General features: G+C 40.1%; 1 protein-coding gene and 1 non-coding gene across 2 annotated transcripts; both read left to right on the top strand.

The window, feature by feature from the left end:
- Nucleotides 1-18,280, top strand: LOC131220334 (ABC transporter B family member 12-like). Its single transcript, XM_058215280.1, has 2 exons — nt 1-350; nt 18,208-18,280. The coding sequence occupies exons 1-2, from the start codon at nt 1-3 to the stop codon at nt 18,278-18,280; spliced, it is 423 nt and encodes a 140-aa protein (XP_058071263.1).
- On the top strand, nt 13,500-13,606 carry LOC131222231 (small nucleolar RNA R71). Its single transcript, XR_009159939.1, has one exon. It is a non-coding gene; the product is annotated as a small nucleolar RNA R71 (small nucleolar RNA).
- Nucleotides 18,281-19,132: the final 852 nt, after the last annotated feature.

Here is a 19,132-nt window from a genome sequence, read left to right as displayed (position 1 = left end):
ATGGATCGGATGCTGAGACCCGGCAGGTGTGCCTACATTCATGTATTTTCTGGGTTCTCGTTGCATGTTCCAAGCAACATGACCGTGGCTCTAGTTGGAGAGAGTGGCAGTGGGAAGTCGACAGTGATCATCCTGTTGGAGAGGTTCTATGACCCCCAAGCTGGTGAAGTGCTCATAGATGGCATCAACTTGAAGAAGCTACAGCTTGGATGGATCAGAGAAAAAATCGGTCTTGTTAGCCAAGAGCCCATCTTACTTACAACTACTATAATGGAGAATATCGCATATGGTAAAGTGGGTGCTACATTGGAAGAAATCAGAACAGTAACTGAGATTACTAATGCTATAAGGTTCATAAACAAGATGCTACAAGTCACTTGCTTGTACTCTTTTTCTTTTTTTTAGGTAAATTCATATTATTCTCTCAAAGATGTTGTGGGTGGAAGGCTACGAAAGGAAGATATTTGTAATTTGTTTTGGTAAATTAATTGTTTTGTTGATATTGTGTTGATTATTGTCTTGATGAATGTTAAATGGGTGAAATATGCACAGGTTCAATCATTTGTTGATAGAGAAATGAGGTTAAAAATTGAATTTAGCGTCGATTGATGCCAAAAGAGGCTAAATCCTTCTTTAGTCTTAGTTTTGCCTTAGTTTTCTAAATAGAGACTACAACTCCCGTAGTTAGAGGCTTTAAGCCTTGATTGTTGAGAACCGAGGTTAAAAATAGTTTTAGCTTTTGTTGGAGTCAATTGAGGCTAAATTTGGATTTAGTCTCACTTGGAAACAATGGAGGCTAAATTTTTTATTTAGCCTCATTTTGAGAAAACTTAAGATAAAAAAGTTTTTTTTAGCTTCACTTGAAGAACCGAGACTATAAAAGTCATTTTAACCTTAGTTTTTAACCTTTTTAGCCACAATTTTGTACCGACGCTAAAGCCACCTTTTCTTATAGTGCAATGGGGATTAATCTGTTACTGTTGAAAACTTTAGGGGCCAAGGAAGTTTTGGATGGAGCTGATATTTGTATTTTCTCTTTCATCCATGTCTACGTAACTTTCTGAATAGGTTGGATGGCAAATAAACATAAAAGTGGGCCTAAAAAAGTTTCAACGGTGAGAATCATTATCATTGCTGCTTCATGAGGTGTGGTCCACTTGAGCCTCGGATCTGTCTAAATTTTGTCCTACAATATAAAATGATACGGAAAAATGGATGGACAGTGTGGATAAAATCCATACATCAAGATGGCCACTCAAAGCGCCTGCCCGTTCCCATCAGGGTTCGTACTAAACCTGAGCCGAGGAGGGACCAGGCCTGGGCCAACCCAACCCATTGACACCTCTGCAATCAGATTGAATGGAAAATAAGGGAAGTGGATTTCTTGGGCTGAAAACCTAGGTGGGCCCACATTGATGTTTTTGAGAAACTCACTCCGCCCATCCGTTTTGTGAACTCATTATAAGGAATGGGCCCAAAAATGAGCCAGATCCATTACTCAAGTAGGCCAAAAGCGTGAGGATTGAACATCTACAGATGAAATATTCGTGGGCCACAAAAGTTTTGAATCAGTATAATATTTGTATTCTCAGTTCATCCCAGTAGGAATGATGTTATGAACGGTATGGATGGCATTTAAACATCACTATCGACCCAGGTAGGTTTCAATGGTAGTAATTTCCCTACCCACCTTTTCCTTTAGTTCGGCCCATTTGAGTCTTGGATCGTGATTACTTTTGGTCTCAAATACTAAAATTATCTCACAAAACGGATGAACGGGGTAGATTTCTCCAAACATCATAGTGGGCCCCACCTAGGTTTCCATCGTAGGAACCTCCTGACAAAGGCTTTCGCACGAAATCCGCGCCCGAAAATAAATAATGTGATGGACCCGCATCCCAAAATTCCCTACATGATCCACCAAATGGGCGACCATTTTACTCCATGTCGTGCTATTTTATTAGTGCTCGACAGGCTGGACGACGCTGCAGTTATTGTGGGCCCCACAAAAGTCTCCTATGCACGGTCAACTTCCGTGTACTAAAGCACTATTTTATGGAATAGGATTGCGTGTTGAGTAAATTATGTGGGGCCCACCGTCATTCATGCATTATATTAACTTCGTCCATACGTTTTGTCATATAATTTTACGACTTTAAACCAAAAATTAATCATATACAAAGTTCAAGTGCACCACACCACCTAAAATAGCATGAATTGAAGTCTACCGTTGAAAAGTTCGTAGGGCCCACAGAAGTTTTAGATCTGTTTTCCCTTCATCCATGTCTGTGTGATCTTACGAACATTTTGGATGACAAATAAACATCAATAATCAATAATTTGGGCCTTAGAAAGGTTTCAACGGTGGAAATCAATAATTCCATTGTTTCCTTTGGTATGGTCTACTTGAGATTTTGATATACTTCAATTTTGGGCTCAACCCCTAAAATGATCTGCAAAAATGGATGGACGACATGGATAAATCACATGAATTCACAGTGGGCCTAAAAGAGTTTACCCAGTACGATAAGAGCGTACTGAGTAACTCGGCACGCAATTCGATTTCCTATTTTATGTACAACGCTCCTTCTCAAGCGTCGCCGCAGATGGGCCGCACCACAATTATCGCCTTGTAAGCAGACCGATCTTGCAGGTAGTCCTTAAAACGGGGATTAGGTACTACCCCATCTGGTCGGAGCTTAGAACAGGTTGGGCCTCCAAGGGGCCCGCCATGATTTATGGGTTTATCAACACTATCTATCCATTTTTGCCATATTAGTCTAGGATATAATGCCATAAATGATACAGATTCAAGGCTCAAATGGGCCACACAATGGAGATTAAACATACACCATTGAAAACTTCTTCGAAGCAGTAGTAGTTTTGGATCAAGCTGTTAAGTGCTTTTGCCTTCATCGCCATTATCAACTGGTTGGATGGCAAATAAACGTTATGGTGTATCACGCTTTGAAATTCGAGTACAAAGTGTTCACCGTTCAGCCTGAATTTTGAGTTGTAACTTGTATATTGTGTATTAACTTATTTCATTATACTATTATTTAGAGGTAGAAGTAATATTTATTTTTACAGTACATTTATAATCATTCACACAAAACATTCATTCATTCTCAACATTCATAAATATTCAATTAGAATAAATTAGGCATCATTCATCAGTCAATAAAGATTAAAAATAAATAATTACTACAGATCTAGAACAATTCAATTAAATAAAACCAATCAAATGTTTAAAATCTTACAAATAATACCACCATTCATTATATATAAATCAGATCATCTTAACAAATAAAATTCAAATTAAATAATTAGGAACAGTCAAAATGCGGGCATTTCCTCTTCTGATAGGTACGACCACGTCTTACGTGTACCGTGCACTAGTTCAGTCACAACTTCTTATTCCTGCGCTAACTTATCAACTAATTGCTCATCTGTATGATTTTTCCATCAATAAAAGATGTAAGCTGGTTAGGCTTAATGAAATAAGTCAGCATGATTCGTAATTATATGAATTGAAATAATATAAAGCATTGAATACAAAAAATGCATGCACAATTATATGACTGCAAATGATATATGAATGCATTAGATGGGATGATCATCCATCTGCTTGGGTTGAAGATCGTCAACCCGAATCCACCCATTGGGTAGGCTTCCACCTTATAGTAGGCTTGGGTATAACCCGCATCTGGTAACGCTCTATCATAAAAAATATTTCTTCCAGGGATGGCCCCTAGGATCGACTATGCATTATACAAATGCAATGAATGATGAATGATATATGAATACATCATTTTTATAACTTTCATAGTTGTCTTGATCAAAACATTCATATGTGAATTTAATGTACAATTATTATAAGTCATACAATTTAGCATAAATTAGCATGGGATTTACCGTAGCAGACATTTACAATAGTTAAGTCAACAACATCATAACAAAACACTCCAATCAATATATCAATCAATCAAACCATCACAAATAATTTATTTTAATTCCAATGAACATGATCACATTGAGATTACTCATCTGGGTCTAACAGTGAATAATTAATATGGTAATCAGGCTGGTTTAAATTCGAAAATCCTATTAATTATATCCACAAAATTGTTATTCATCCGATTATATTACATGGTGGGGCCTACCTTTGGTTATCATCCTAGGTGGCCAAACCCTAAATGACCAAATAATTGAAATAATATGTTCATTAAATTTAATTATCAAAATTTAAATTTTTTCTTTTCTTTTTGTAAGATTCTAAAATTATATGGCAAATGATTGATCAAAGTAGCCCACCAAATGATTGTATTATACAGATTCTTGAGGTCTTGGCATATTTTGTCTCTACACATTGGATGAATGGGTAGATTTAACCACACATACCCTGATGACCCATCTCAACCTTCTACGCTAAGTGATGCGAACACTTGTACAAAAATTTAAGCTTTTCTTATTAAACACTTCAAAATCTAACTAATGTGGCCTATTCAATGGTAAGATTGATCTGGAAGTTAGGGCCCTTGTATATTTTGGCCTTAGAGATCGTATGATCTATACAAATCTAATCTGATTCGACCAGATGCAAACCAATCAATTTTTACGACTAGAAACTTTGCAAGGAATTTTAGACTTCCATCATCTTTACATCAAATCTATCCATAGATTAATGCAATGAACATGTGGCTGATCCATACCATTCATTACATAGATTGAGTCAAATTATATTAAATGCATAAAAAAACTGAAAGAATGATAATAAATTTACTAAATCTAAGCTCTCCAAAATCATCTCTCCCTTTCTCAATTGTCGCGGATTATTTTTTTGTTAATATCTAACTTGGAGTAAAACTCCTTTTACAACACACTCCTTCAAAGAAGGCTCATTTGAGAGATTCAAAAAGAGTTTATATATATATATATATATATATATATATATATATATATATATATATATATATATATATATATATATATATATATATATATATATATATAAGGGAGATAGATTAGGAATAGATATAAGATATGATATAAAATAGAGATAGGATAAAAGATAAGACAGAGACAAGATAGAAGATAACATTAGATATAAGATAGGAAATAAGATAGTTTTAGATAAATTCATTTTTCTTTCACAGGTGTTACCTGGTGTTCACTCCCCAAGTATAGGGTTGTGATGTAGTAATAAACTCGGTGAGACCGAGGTCGAATCCCAAGGGACTACAACCTGTACGTAATCTGGAACTAGGTAGAAATAGAACTAGCCTATGATGAAATCTAAATTAAATATAAATTGATGAATAATTGTGAGAGATTAATGTAGAACTTAAGGAATTCAGAGGAAGGAAACTAGGGGTTCAGAGGATTCACTTGTAGAGATCAGGGAGATCTTATGCCTGCATCAAGAATCATGGAAATCAAACTGAACTTATTTGATCTAGTTTTCACGAGATGAAAGGTATATGAATTAGAATGGATTCCATCACCAAACCTTGCTCAGGGGACAAAGTAAACAACAAAATTAAACTAATTACCAACCAATCAACATGCTGTGAAGGTTAGGAAGGATACCGTCATCCGACCATGCTCATGAGACTATGGTGAACAACAGGACTTCCTGACGTTATAAACATAAAAAAAAATAATGGAAAAACATGCTCAAAGCCATTGCAGACCTATTGTAATTTTAGTCACAACAGACCATTAAAAAAACTGAAAACATTCCCTGACAATCAACCCAATACCAAATCCATTCAGTTTAAACGAGAATTAAAGGCATAAAATTCTTCCCATCACGCTACAAGCTTCACCCCTTAGCCCTAGCTAAGGGGTTCAGCCAGACATGGATGGCTGATTCTCTTAAAAATAAATCAAACAAAGTAAAATAAAATAATCAGAAAAAGAAAAACAAACTCTCTATCTTCTCTCTCTCTCTCCCTTGCAATCGTCCAAGCCGAGCATGATCTTCCTCCCACGGCTCCCCCTCTCTTTTCTCTTTTTCTTTCTTTTATAGGCCAAAAGGACGTCCGCTCAGAGAGAGCGGAAGCTCCTCACGCACGCTGCTGGAGTTGGAACCGCCCTTTCTTCGCAGTTCAAATCGTAGCAGGAATAGAATTCTTACGCTGTTTTTCCGGTGGGGCCCATTCTTGAATTCAGACAAAAGATCCACTCCGTTCACCAAATTCTCCTCGAAATTTCGACCGGAGATGGTTTGTTTTGGATCAGATTCAGCGTAACCCATGGAAGAGATCAGCTGCAACAGTTGTAAGACAGTCCGTTTGTGATCATTGAAACCAGCACCTGCGCATGTATGAGTGCATAAAGACAACATGGGTTTGGCTAAAGCGAGCCCCTCTATATGATGGGCGGTTAAGATCGGACATCTGATCATCGCCAGTGGGCTAGGACGATTCGGAACGTCCGGTTCTTCCAGACCGCGAAACAGAGTAGCGTCATTGACGCTGTGACGATGGTGGGGCCCACTTCACTGTTGTTTTGAGAAATCCAAGCCGTCCATTAGATTCAGGACGAAGAACCGTTCGGGTAGGGACAGTTTCAGTTTGATTTTGGTGTGGCCCACAAGCGGGTTCAGTCCACCGTCCATCTTCCGTTTGAACTGCCAGGAACCCATCCGTACTGTTTCTTAGAATTTTGTCACCTAGGGCTTGGTAATATGGACCATGGGAATATGATGGACGGTCCAGATCACTGATTTGGATGATTGGTGAGGCCCACTACACAAAAACGGACGGACAGCGTCCGTCTGCTATTCTCCGTGTGCGAGATGGATCGGGTCAACGGCGCTGACCGATCGTCTCGATTCAGTGCACCTCGAGTACATTTATGCACTGTGCACTAGCGATGTCAATGGGGTCCACTCGTGATGTATCTATATAATCCTCTCTGTCCATCTTCTTCCCCTTTTAATTTAAGACGTTGAGTCCAAAACTAAAGCACATCCAGAGATCAGGTGGGCCCCATATCACTGTTTTGGTGACTGATCTGTCAGTTGTGCCACTTCCAGAGGCATCCAATGGCTGATATTTTACGTGTACGGTTAATTTATGGCCCTCAAGCCATGTATGAATTTTTGAGCCAAACAGATTATGGAAACCTAGTGATCTTGCATTTTGGCTGACTTTCAGGCCGCTTGAGCTTCAGTTTCTCAATTTTCACGGACCCCTAGTGTGAAATTTCGTTGATCTTGGTCCCCTGGAGTTCGTCCCTTGCCTTGGTGCATTCTGAACGTTAATTCCATGCTTTTAGCATCCCGATCCAGTCTCAGCTCGCAATTCCACCTTACAACAGAAACATGATTAAAATGAGCTATTAAACGGTACCATGTTCATAAATCTAGGCAACAACTGGATCTGATATGCAATATTTGACCCTCAACACAACCCCCAACCAGCATTTTGCTAGTCCGAGCAAAATATGCGAAAAGTAAGTTGAGAATTACAGAACAATTTCTATAAATTCGAGTGATTTTTGCAGAATAAGCCAGATATGAGAATTCTCAGATTCATGAATGTTGGGTATTACTTTCTCCTAGACTCAGGCGCACGGTAAACTTCATAATCAAGTTCAAAGTATTATTCCAGGAATTAGAAAAATTCTAAACATTGAATTCCATGGATGTATAGTCTAATCTCGACTTATCAACATTAAGATTCACCTCTATTTAAAGATATTATCGGTAACCAATAAGAGAATTCACGATAACCCAACTTTGCCTTACACATTATCTTTTTATTCTTTTAATTTTTGATATTTTTTTTTGATTAAAAGTAACGCCAAGAAGGGGAATCGAATCCTCACTTATAGGGAGCAAACCTATGGTGAAGACCATTGCCTACCCCTTTCCGACTGGTTACTTTGGGAACTTAAACCTTCACCTATAGGGAGCAAACCTATGGTGAAGATTATTCGCCCAATCCTTTCAATTTTCTCAGGCTGGTTTTTTTCATGCTTAGTGAGTACCACGTCAATTCTTCAATATCAGACTGAAACCTTAACGTGAAAGCGAGATATAACATATGAGATCATAACTCAATCAATGTTTACAACTTCTAATTCTGGATTAACAATTCAAGTTAACTCTGAAATCTAACAGATATTGAATCCAAGCGTCTTAAATTACTAACATCACGTATCTTGAAGTTCCAAGTGCCCTAGATGGCTACCAAAATCACTTCGAATTCACAAGGAAGTCCAGAAAAATTAAAAAATTTCACAATTTTTGCTCAAGACCAAGAAAACACTGATTAGGAAACCTAATCTCCCACCCCCAACCGAAAATCTACATTGTCCTCAATGTAAAAGAAATAAACATGCAATGTACATGGGACAACGAAAATAGAAGAGGAGTGATGGAAAGATAGTACCTAGATGAAAGAATCAAGAGGCTTTCCAAAGATATCTACGTAAGAGCGGGTCAACACAAGAGAGAAACCAACAAAAATAAAATAAAAATAATAAAAATGAAATCCTACCTACACCACTTTCGTAGGTACTCTCGATTGCATTTAGCGTATGCAACAAGCCTTTAAACCCCTAGGTTGCCCCTAGTGGACGAGTTGTAGTCTCGTGAGGGTTTGCAGCAATGTTACCCACAAACATTGAACTAACTAATGATAAAAACGAAATAAAATGAAGAGTTGGGTTGCCTCCCAAGAGCGCTAAGTTTACCGTTTTCAGCCAGACAAATAAAGCAACTACCCTAGTCCTATGAAACAATAAACCTACCTATACCTCCATCAGACTAGGAGATCAATCCTAGTAAACAGGAGCAGTCAGAGGCATGGACATGTCCTCTGAATCAAATTTCTCAACAAATGGTTTCAATCGATGTCCATTGACTTTAAACTCCTTGCCATTGTCGGGATCTCTTATCTCAACGGCCCCATGAGAAAAAACGTAACAACAATGTAAGGGCTGGTCCAACGAGATCGAAGCTTACCCGGAAAGAGATGTAATCAAGAATTGTACAAAAGGACCTTCTGACCAGGTGTGAATGATTTTCGTAAAATGTGTTGGTCATGAAATGCTTTCATCTTGTCCTTGTAAATTCTCGAATTATCGTACGCATCATTCCGAATTTTCTCAAATTCATTCAATTGAAGTTTGCGTAGCGAGCCAACATTGTCCAGATTGAAATTAAGATTTTTGATCGCCTAGTACGCTTTATGTTCCAGCTCCACAGGCAAGTGACAAGCTTTCCCATAGACAAGTCTAAAGGGAGACATTCCAATAGGAGTTTTAAAGGCAGTACGGTATGCCCATAAGGCATCGGTCAATCGGATTGACCAATCCTTACGATCAGGGTTAACCATTTTCTCCAAGATGTGTTTAATTTCCCTATTAGAAATCTCAGCTTGCCCACTTGTCTATGGGTGGTACGGGGTGCTCACCTTATGAGAGATACCGTATTTCTTCATTAAGCTCTCAAATGATTTATTACAAAAGTGTGAGCCCCCATCACTAATGATGGCTCGAGGCGTTCTGAATCGAGAAAGGATGTTTTCTTTTAGGAATTTAATGACCGTGCGATGGTCATTAGTTCGACATGGAATCGTATCGACCCATTTAGTAACATAATCCACAGTGAGCGAAATATACAGATTTCCAAATGATTGGGGGAATGGTCCCATGAAATTGATGCCCCAGCAATCAAATGCTTCAATGATAAGGATGGGATTCAAAGACATCATATTTCGACGGGACAATGCTCCTAATTTCTGACAACGCTCACAAGCTTTGCAAAACTCATGAGTGTCCCTAAACATAGTGGGCCAGTAAAAGCCACACTGCAGAATCTTGGCCGTGGTCTTTTTAGCAGAAAAGTGACCACCACAGGCCTGTGAGTGACAGAAGGAGATGATGCTCTGATGCTCATCGTCTGGTACACATCTCCTTAGGATTTGGTGTCGGCAATATTTAAATAAATAAGAATCATCCTAGAAAAAGTTGCGCACCTCGGTGAAGAATTTCTTCTTATCTTGTGCAGTCCACTATGTCGGTATGACACCTGTAGCAAGATAATTAGCAATATCAGCGAACCAAGGTGAATGGGAGACTCTGAACAGTTGTTCATCAGGGAACATGTCGTTGATATGGGTCGTCTTAAGGGAATCAGAGGTATTAAGGCGAGAAAGGTGATCGGCCACAACGTTTTCTACTGCCTTTTTATCTTTAATTTTCAAATCGAATTCTTAGAGTAGAAGGATCCATCGTATCAGGCGGGGCTTAGAATCATTCTTAGAAAGAAGATACTTCAGTGCCGTATGATCTGTATAGATAATGATCTTGGATCCGATCAGGTAGGACCTAAATTTGTCCAAGGCGAACACTACAGCTAAGAGTTCTTTTTCCATAGTTAGTAGTTCATTTGGGCCGGATTTAAAGTCCTACTCGCGTAATGGATGACGTAGGGTCTCTTATCCTTTCTCTGGCCTAAAACCGCTCCAAGAGCATAATCAGAAGCGTCGCACATAAGCTAAAAAGGAAGGCTCCAGTCGAGTGGCTGCATGATAGGTGCAGTGTTTAACGTGCCCTTAAGTTTGGTGAAAGCTTCCTGGCATTGCTCAGTCCACTCGTACGGAGCATCCTTTTGAAGAAGATTACATAAAGGACAAGAGAGGAGACTAAAGTCCTTTATGAATCACCTGTAAAATCCTGCGTGTCCTAAGAAGGATCGCACATCTTTGATGTTCTTAGGTGGAGGTAGGCTAGAGATAAGATCGATTTTTGCCTTATCTACCTCGATTTCCTTGGACGAGATGATATGCCCAAGGACAATTCCCTTCTGAACCATGAAATGACACTTCTCCCAATTAAGTACCAAGTTCTTTTCTTCACATCTTTTCAGCACACATTTAAGACTTTCCAAGCACTTGCTGAAAGATGGACCGTAAACAGAGAAATCGTCCATGAAGACCTTTAGATATTGCCCCACCATATCAGAAAAGATACTAAGCATACATCGCTGAAAGGTGTTAGGGGCATTACATAGTCCGAATGGCATCCTTCGGTCGGCAAAGGTGCCGTAGGGACATGTAAATGTGGTCTTCTCCTGGTCTTCAGGGGCTATCTCTATCTGGTTGTAGCCCGAATACCCGTCAAGGAAACTGTAATAGGAATGACCAGCTAACCTTTCCAAGATCTGATCAATGAATGGTAAAGGAAAGTAGTCTTTCCTCGTGACGGTATTCAACTTCCTGTAGTCAATGCACATTCTCCAACCAGTAGTGACTCTAGTTGGCACGAGTTCATTATTAACATTAGCTACGATGGTGATTCCGGACTTCTTAGGGACCACTTGAGTTGGACTCACCCATTGACTATCAGATATAGGGTATATAATACCCACGTCAAATAGTTTAAGAACCTCGGCCTTAACCACTTCCTTCATGTTTGGACTTAGTCTACGTTGTGGTTGCCGAGCGATTTTTACATTATCCTCAAGATATATGCGGTGAGTACAAATCGAAGGATCGATTCCCTTGAGGTCCGTTATCATCCATCCCAGGGCTCCTTTATGCTCAATGAGAGTAGATATGAGCATACTCTCCTATTCTTTCTCCAGGTGGGCGGAGATCACCACCGGGTATGTCTCATCTTGACCTAAATAGGCATATTTCAAATCAGAGGGCAAAGGTTTTAAGTCAAGCTTTGGCGGCTTGAGGTTAGACGGTAGAGGCACTACATCGATTTGTGGCAATTCTTCAAATTGTGGCCTCCACCGGTTAACTTCAAGTACCGGTGCAGTATCAAGCAATGCGCACGTCTCCCTAATCATGTCATCATCAAAATCATAGGAGTGGGCCAGGCACGTCTCTAGATGGTCGGAAGATAAGGTTAGAGGTGTCGTATCTTCCACGAAAGAGTCAATCATGTTAATGTCGTGGAAGTCGTCATCATCCTCTAAGTTGCTGCCGTTATTGAAAAAGATGTTTGACTCCAATGTCAAATTTTCAAAAGACATAGTCATGACATCATTCCTGCAATTGATAATTGCATTTGACGTGGTAAGGAATGGGCGACCAAGAATGACGGGAATCTAAGTGCTCATGTTATTGATGGGTTCGGTGTCCAGGATGATAAAATTTACAGGGTAATAAAATCTATCGACATGGACTAACACATCCTCAATTATCCCTCTTGGTACACGAACAGAGCGATCAGCAAGTTGTAGTGTGGTCAAGGTGGGTTTTAATTCACCCAAACCTAACTGTTTGTATACCGAGTAGGGAATCAGAGTTACGCTCACTCCTAAGTCAAGAAGTGCGTGATCAATTCGATGGTTCCCGATTACACATGATATAGTTGGGCTACCGGGATCCTTGAATTTCTGCATCACATCTTGCTTCAGGATGGCACTCACTTTCTCAGTCAAGAAGATTTTCTTTTGAATACTTTGCCGTCTTTTGGTCGTGCATAAGTCTTTCAAAAATTTGGCATATGAGGGAATCTGTTTCACGACATCAAGTAGAGGAATATTAACTTTCACTTATTTCAACACCTCCAGAATATCCTGAGAGTTAGAAAGACGTTTTGGTGTAACCAACCGTTGGGGGAACGGAGCAACTGGCTTCTCTAGAAGTTTCGGTTCTAATTTTTGTGGGGCATCACTAGATCCATCATTGTTGTCCTCTTCTTGTTCTTGAGGCTTTTCGGGCCTAACCGGAAGAGTTTTATCAATGATCTTTCCACTCCTAAGAGTGGTGATGGATTTAGCGTGCCCCATCTAAGTTGAAGAGCTGGGATCACTAATCTCGTACTGTGGTTTAGGATTGGGGAGAGGTTGTGCAGGAAGCATCCCCTTTTCTATAACCATCATACGAGAATCTATCTTTTGCATAAAATCTGTAATTTCTCACATTGCCTGAGCCAGCTCTTGTATGGAATTTTGAACCGGTTCCTCTTGAGGTTTCACTTGATTTGGATTTTGATTGAAAAAACCTTGAGGGGTAGCCATTTGTTCATTCCTCCAACTAAAGTTTGGATGATTTTTCCAACCAGGATTGTACGTATTGGAGCTAGGTCCAGTAAAAGATCTTTGATAGTTGTTTACGACATTGGCTTGTTCATTCAATACTCCTCGAAAGGCAGGTATTGTAGGACAGTTTTCAGTTGTGTGAATGTTGCAATCACAGATGCCGCAAATAATTTCATTGACCTTATCCTTCTTTCCTTCCATGGCCTCAACTTTCCTTATGAGCGTAGTCACTTTACACTTGAGATCATCCTCTTCTTTCAAGAGATATAATCCACATTTCTCCTTTAATTGAGTCGGCTTAGATGTGATGTTCGACTTTGGATAATAGTCCCATGATTGTATTTTTTCAGCAAGACTATCGAGGTAATCCCATACCTCGTCAACGTTTTTATTAATGAATTCTCCATTACACATTGTCTCGACCATTTAGCGCATGGAAGATGTCAGTCCATCATAAAAAAAAATTGTAATGCGCCACGTTTCAAATCCATGTTGTGGGCATGAACTGACCAAATCTTTGAACCTTTCCCAACATTGGAAGAATGTTTCATCTTCCTTTTAGGCAAAGTTCATGATTGCTTTTCTGAGGGTAATCGTTTTATGATGTGGGAAGAATTTTTTTATGAATTCCCTCTGCATGTCGTTCCATGTGCCAATGGATCTAGGATGCAGTGAATGTAACCACGTCTTAGCTTTCTCTTTTAAGGAAAAAGGAAAGAGTTTCAGCCTGATTGTATCCTCAGATATATTAGAAAAATATAATGTAGCTATAATCTCATCGAACTCTTTCAAATGTAAATATGGACTTTCTGATTCAAGTCCATGGAATTTGGGAAAGAGTTGGATAACTCCTGGCTTGATATCCATTTGTCCTGTGTTTTCAGGGAAAATCATGCATGAGGGCGTACTCACTCCCGCCGGTTGTAGATAATTTCGTAAAGTACGAGGCGGGGGTGCCTGATGCACCTCATTCTCATCTTGGGTATCCTCCACCCTGGGTGGAAGTAGAGGAGGTTGGTCTTCAGCCATAACTTCAGTTAACTCAGGGGATTTCGAGCGGTGTCTAGTCCTGCGATGGATAGTCAACCCCTCAACCAATCCTCCTTCAGTCAAGAGACGTCGAGTGTTGTCACGGGCCCACTTGGGCATGAAACACTCGTAGCCCTTAATCAAATTCGAAACCTAATCCTAAGGAAAAGAAAATCTAGAAAGAGAGAGAGAGTTGGAAAGAAATTACCAAATTGAAGTCCCTAAGTTAAAGACCTGCAAAAGAAAACAAACAAGTCAGTTTCTAAAGAGAATGTCTAGAATTAGAAAATCTTTAAAAAAAAGAGATAGAAGTAAAATAGTTTCTAAAAGAAGAAGATCCTAAACTAGAAATAGCAAGGAGGAATTTAAGAAAGAATTTACCAACCTACAAAACAAAAGAGTTGGGTTAGTTTCCAAAAAGGGAAAACTATAAAAAAAAATAGAAAATAGAAAATTCTATAATTAAAAGAGAACTAGAATTAGAAAACTTCTAAAACTCAAAACCTAATTCTAAAAATAGAAAGAGTAGGGGAAGAACTTACCGAATTAGAAATTTCTATCTTAAAGGCCTACAAAATAGGAAAGTTAGTTTTTAAACTAAAAGTCTACAAGTAGAAAGAATCAAAGTTAGAGTCTAAATGAGTTTAGAATTAGAAACTTGCTAAAAAAGAATCCTAATCTTAAACTAATCCTAAAACTAGTTTATTTCAGAAAACGTAGTCGTCAATCCTCGGCAACGGCGCCAAAAACTTGTTCACTCCCCAAGTATAGGGTTGTGATGTAGTAATAAACTCGATGAGACTGAGGTAGAATCCCAAGGGACTGCAACCTGTACGTAATCTGGAACTAGGTAGAAATAGAACTAGCCTAAGATGAAATCTAAATTAAATATAAATTGATGAATAATTGTGAGAGATTAATGTAGAACGTAAGGAATTCAGAGGAAGGAAACTAGGGGTTCAGAGGATCCACTTGTAGAGATCAGGGAGATCTTATACCTGCATCAAGAATCATGGAAATCAAACTGAACTTATTTGATCGAGTTTTCACGAGATGAAAGGTATATGAATTAGAATGGATTCCATCACCAAACCTTGCCCAGGGGACAAAGTAAACAACAGAATTAAACTAATTACCAACCAATCAATATGCTGTGAAGGTTAGGAAGGGTACCGTCATCCGACCATGCCCATGAGACAATGGTGAACAACAGGACTTCCTGACGTCGTAAACATAAAAAAAAATAATGGAAAAACATGCTCAAAGCCATTGCAGACCTATTGTAATTTTAGTCACAACAGACCATTAAAAAAACTGAAAACATTCCCTTACAATCAACCCAATACCAAATCCATTCAGTTTAAACGAGAATTAAAGGCATAAAATTCTTCCCATCACGCTACAAGCTTCACCCCTTAGCCCTAGCTAAGGGGTTCAGCCAGACATGGATGACTGATTCTCTTAAAAATAAATCAAACAAAGTAAAATAAAATAATCAGAAAAAGAAAAACAAACTCTCTATCTTCTCTCTCTCTCCCTTGCAATCGTCCAATCCGAGCATGATCTTCCTCCCACGGCTCCCCCTCTCTTTTCTCTTTTTCTTTCTTTTATAGGCCAAAAGGACGTCCGCTCGAAGAGAGCAGAAGCTCCTCATGCACGCTGCTGGAGTTAGAACCGCCCTTTCTTCGCAGTCCGAATCGTAGCAGGAATAGAATTCTTACGCTGTTTTTCCGGTGGGGCCCATTCTTGAATTCAGACAGGAGATCCACTCCATTCACCAGATTCTCCTCAAAATTTTGACCGGAGATGGTCGGTTTTGGATCAGATTCAGCGTGACCCGTGAAAGAGATCAGCGGCAACAGTTGTAAGACAGTCCGTTTGTGATCATTGAAACCAGCACCTGCGCATGTATGAGTGCATAAAGACAACATGGGTTTGGCTAAAGCGAGCCCCTCTGTATGATGGGCGGTTAAGATCGGACATCTGATCATCGCCAGTGGGCCAGGACGATTCGGAACGTCCGGTTCTTCCAGACCGCGAAACAGAGTAGCGTCATTGACGCTGTGACGATGGTGGGGCCCACTTCACTGTTGTTTTGAGAAATCCAAGCCGTCCATTAGATTCAGGACGAAGAACCGTTCGGAAAGGGACAGTTTCAGTTTGATTTTGGTGTGGCCCACAAGCGGGTTCAGTCCACCGTCCATCTTCCGTTTGAACTACCAGGAACCCATCCGTACTGTTTCTTGGAATTTTGTCACCTAGGGCTTGGTAATATGGACCATGGGAATATGATGGACGGTCCAGATCACTGATTTGGATGATTAGTGGGCCCACTACACAAAAACGGATGGACAGCGTCCGTCCGCTATTCTCCGTGTGCGAGATGGATCAGGTCAGCGGCGCTGACCGATCGTCTTGATTCAGTGCACCTCGAGTACACTTATGCACTGTGCACTGGCGATGTCAATGGGGTCCACTCGTGATGTATCTATATAATCCTCTCCGTCCATCTTCTTTCCCTTTTAATTTAAGACGTTGAGTCCAAAACTGAAGCGCATCCAGAGATCAGGTGGGCCCCATATCACTGTTTTGGTGACTGATCTGTCAGTTGTGCCACTTCCAGAGGCATCCAATGGCTGAAATTTTACGTATACGGTTAATTTATGGCCCTCAAGCCATGTATGAATTTTTGAGCCAAACAGATGATGGAAACCCAGTGATCTTGCATTTTGGCTGACTTTCAGGCCGCTTGAGCTTCAGTTTCTCAATTTTCGCGGACCCCTGGTGTGAAATTTCATTGATCTTGGTCCCCTGGAGTCCGTCCCTTGCCTTGGTGCATTCTGAACGTTAATTCCATGCTTTTAGCATCCCGATCCAGTCTCAGCTCGCAATTCCACCTTGCAACAGAAACATGATTAAAATGGGCTATTAAACGGTACCATGTTCATAAATCTAGGCAACAACTGGGTCTGATATGCAATATTTGACCCTCAACACCTAGTGGGCCCTAAAATTTTTTCAATGGTGTGCGTCAGTAACTCTTATACTTCTAGTGTTGTGATCCACTTAATCCTTGGGTTTGCCCCTTTTTGGGGCTTATATCCTAAAATGATATGAAAAATGGATGAACGGGGTTGATAAGTACCCATAAATCATCGAGGGAACCTAAGAGCTACAACCTATTCCAAGTTGGGGAAAGGTGGCGTTAATACGCAATCCGCGTCCCATCTCAGGTTTACACAGAGGCCTCAAATAATGAAAGCCTTAATGCAGTCTTGCATGACATGATCAGGTGTGCCATATAGCCATATGGCTAGGGGTGTACACGAATTTAGCTAGCTTGGTTGACTCACTCGACTCGACTCGAAAAAGCTCGACTCGCAGCTGAGTCCCGAGCCGAGCTATTTTTTTGAGCTTGAAAATGCATTCGAGCCAAGCTCGAGCTTGACCCAGATCGACATGACTCGGCTCAACTCGATGCGAGTATATATATATATATATATATATATATATATATATATATATATATATATATATATATATATATATATATATATATATACCCTTTTAAAACCCTAACCTAATTCCCATCCCATTCCTCAGCCGCTCAGCGCTCGTTCTCCCTTTAAAAAAAAAAAAAAAAAACTTCTCTCTCTCTCTCAAAAAACCCTAACCCGCACGCCATTCCTTCTTCACTCTCTCAAAAAATCCTAACCCGCAGCTCGTCTAGCGTCCCTGCCACACGGTGGCCCTTCCATTCCCAGCCGTCACCACTGATCAAGAAAGGGAAGGTAAAGTGGCTCGAACTCAGAGGAATTGAGTCCCCCCAAAACAAGGGTTTGAAAACCCAGTCCAAAATAAACGATAAATGAATACGGTGATAGGGAAGATGATTTCCATTTGAGAGCTAGTTGATCTAATGCCATTGAAAATTACGGCTATTTGGACAGCTGGTGCTCAACTCACGTCACTGTTACATTCCTGCTCTGGAATAGGAATAGCGCCTGAAACAGATCCGAAACTCCCTTCTCCAAAGAAAACGCTACGGTCATTTTCCATTCCATAGGTTTCTTTTCTTTCCCTTGAAGCAGGGGTGCTGGTTCTAACCCAAGCTATAGGAATCTGTTGAAATTACAAATCTGATCCTGGACATTCTGCTCCAGGACCTGCAACCCAAACTCCCTGGCTGCCATCTTGCTCCCGATGACCGCCATGGCAGTTGATAATCTGGCATAGGCATTGATCAAGAAAGGGAAGGTAAAGTGGCTCAAACTCGGCTCAAAAGCTCAAAGCTCGAAACTGGCTCGAACTCGGCTCTAACTGGTTTGATTGTTGATCAAGCCGAGCTCGAACTGGAGATGCTGGCTCGGTCAACGAGCCAAGCCGAGTTTGAGTTGGGTGTGCCTGTGGCTGAGCCGAGCCAAGCTGAGGCTAGCTCGACTCGGTTTGGCTCAATGTACACCCCTACATATGGCAATAAATTGGAAGTGGATTGGCTGGTGTACCACACACCACCGATATAGCTGGTGTGTTGACATCACCAAGTTATATATGCAGGTCCCATCATGAGATATGTGTTATATCTTAACCGTCCTTCCATTTGGTGAGCTCATCGTAAGGCTTGAGCCAATGTCTTCGTAATGTCACACAGAGCTGGATGAAGAGGAAAAGCAAATATCATATTGATCCAAAACTTTTGTGACACCAAAAAGGGTTTCAATGGTAGACATTCAATCCCCCACTGTTTTTTGCGGTGTGGTCCACTTGATCTTTAGATCTGTATTATTTTTTTCTCAAGACTTAAGATGAGCTTGCAAAATGGACAGACAGTTTGGATATAACACATATCTCAACACACCATCCAGGTTAGTGGTGTGGTACACTAGCCAATCCTTTTCCCGCAAATGCAACCATGCACGAGATTTGGATTTTTTATGATGGGACTTAGAATACGGATTCAAAGCCATAGAAATTACAGCTTTTCCATTGCTTATGCTCTAGATACATTTTCAGTAGCTATGCAAATCTCGAATTTCCATGTCTCTTAACTAAAATGCTATAGGAAGTTATTACCTGATAGTTCATTTT

Source organism: Magnolia sinica, chromosome 12 (assembly GCF_029962835.1).
Source record: "Magnolia sinica isolate HGM2019 chromosome 12, MsV1, whole genome shotgun sequence".
Taxonomy (NCBI): domain Eukaryota; kingdom Viridiplantae; phylum Streptophyta; class Magnoliopsida; order Magnoliales; family Magnoliaceae; genus Magnolia; species Magnolia sinica.
The sequence above is the reverse complement of the archived record's forward strand: the minus strand, read 5'-3'. Positions and strand labels throughout refer to the sequence as shown.

Coding starts and splice junctions, on each gene's coding strand:
- LOC131220334 (XM_058215280.1), top strand. CDS start 1: ATGGATCGGATGCTGAGACCCGGCAGGTGTGCCTACATTCATGTATTT. Junction 351..18,207: donor GAGATTACTAATGCTATAAG/GTTCATAAACAA, acceptor ATTCTGCTCCAG/GACCTGCAACCCAAACTCCC.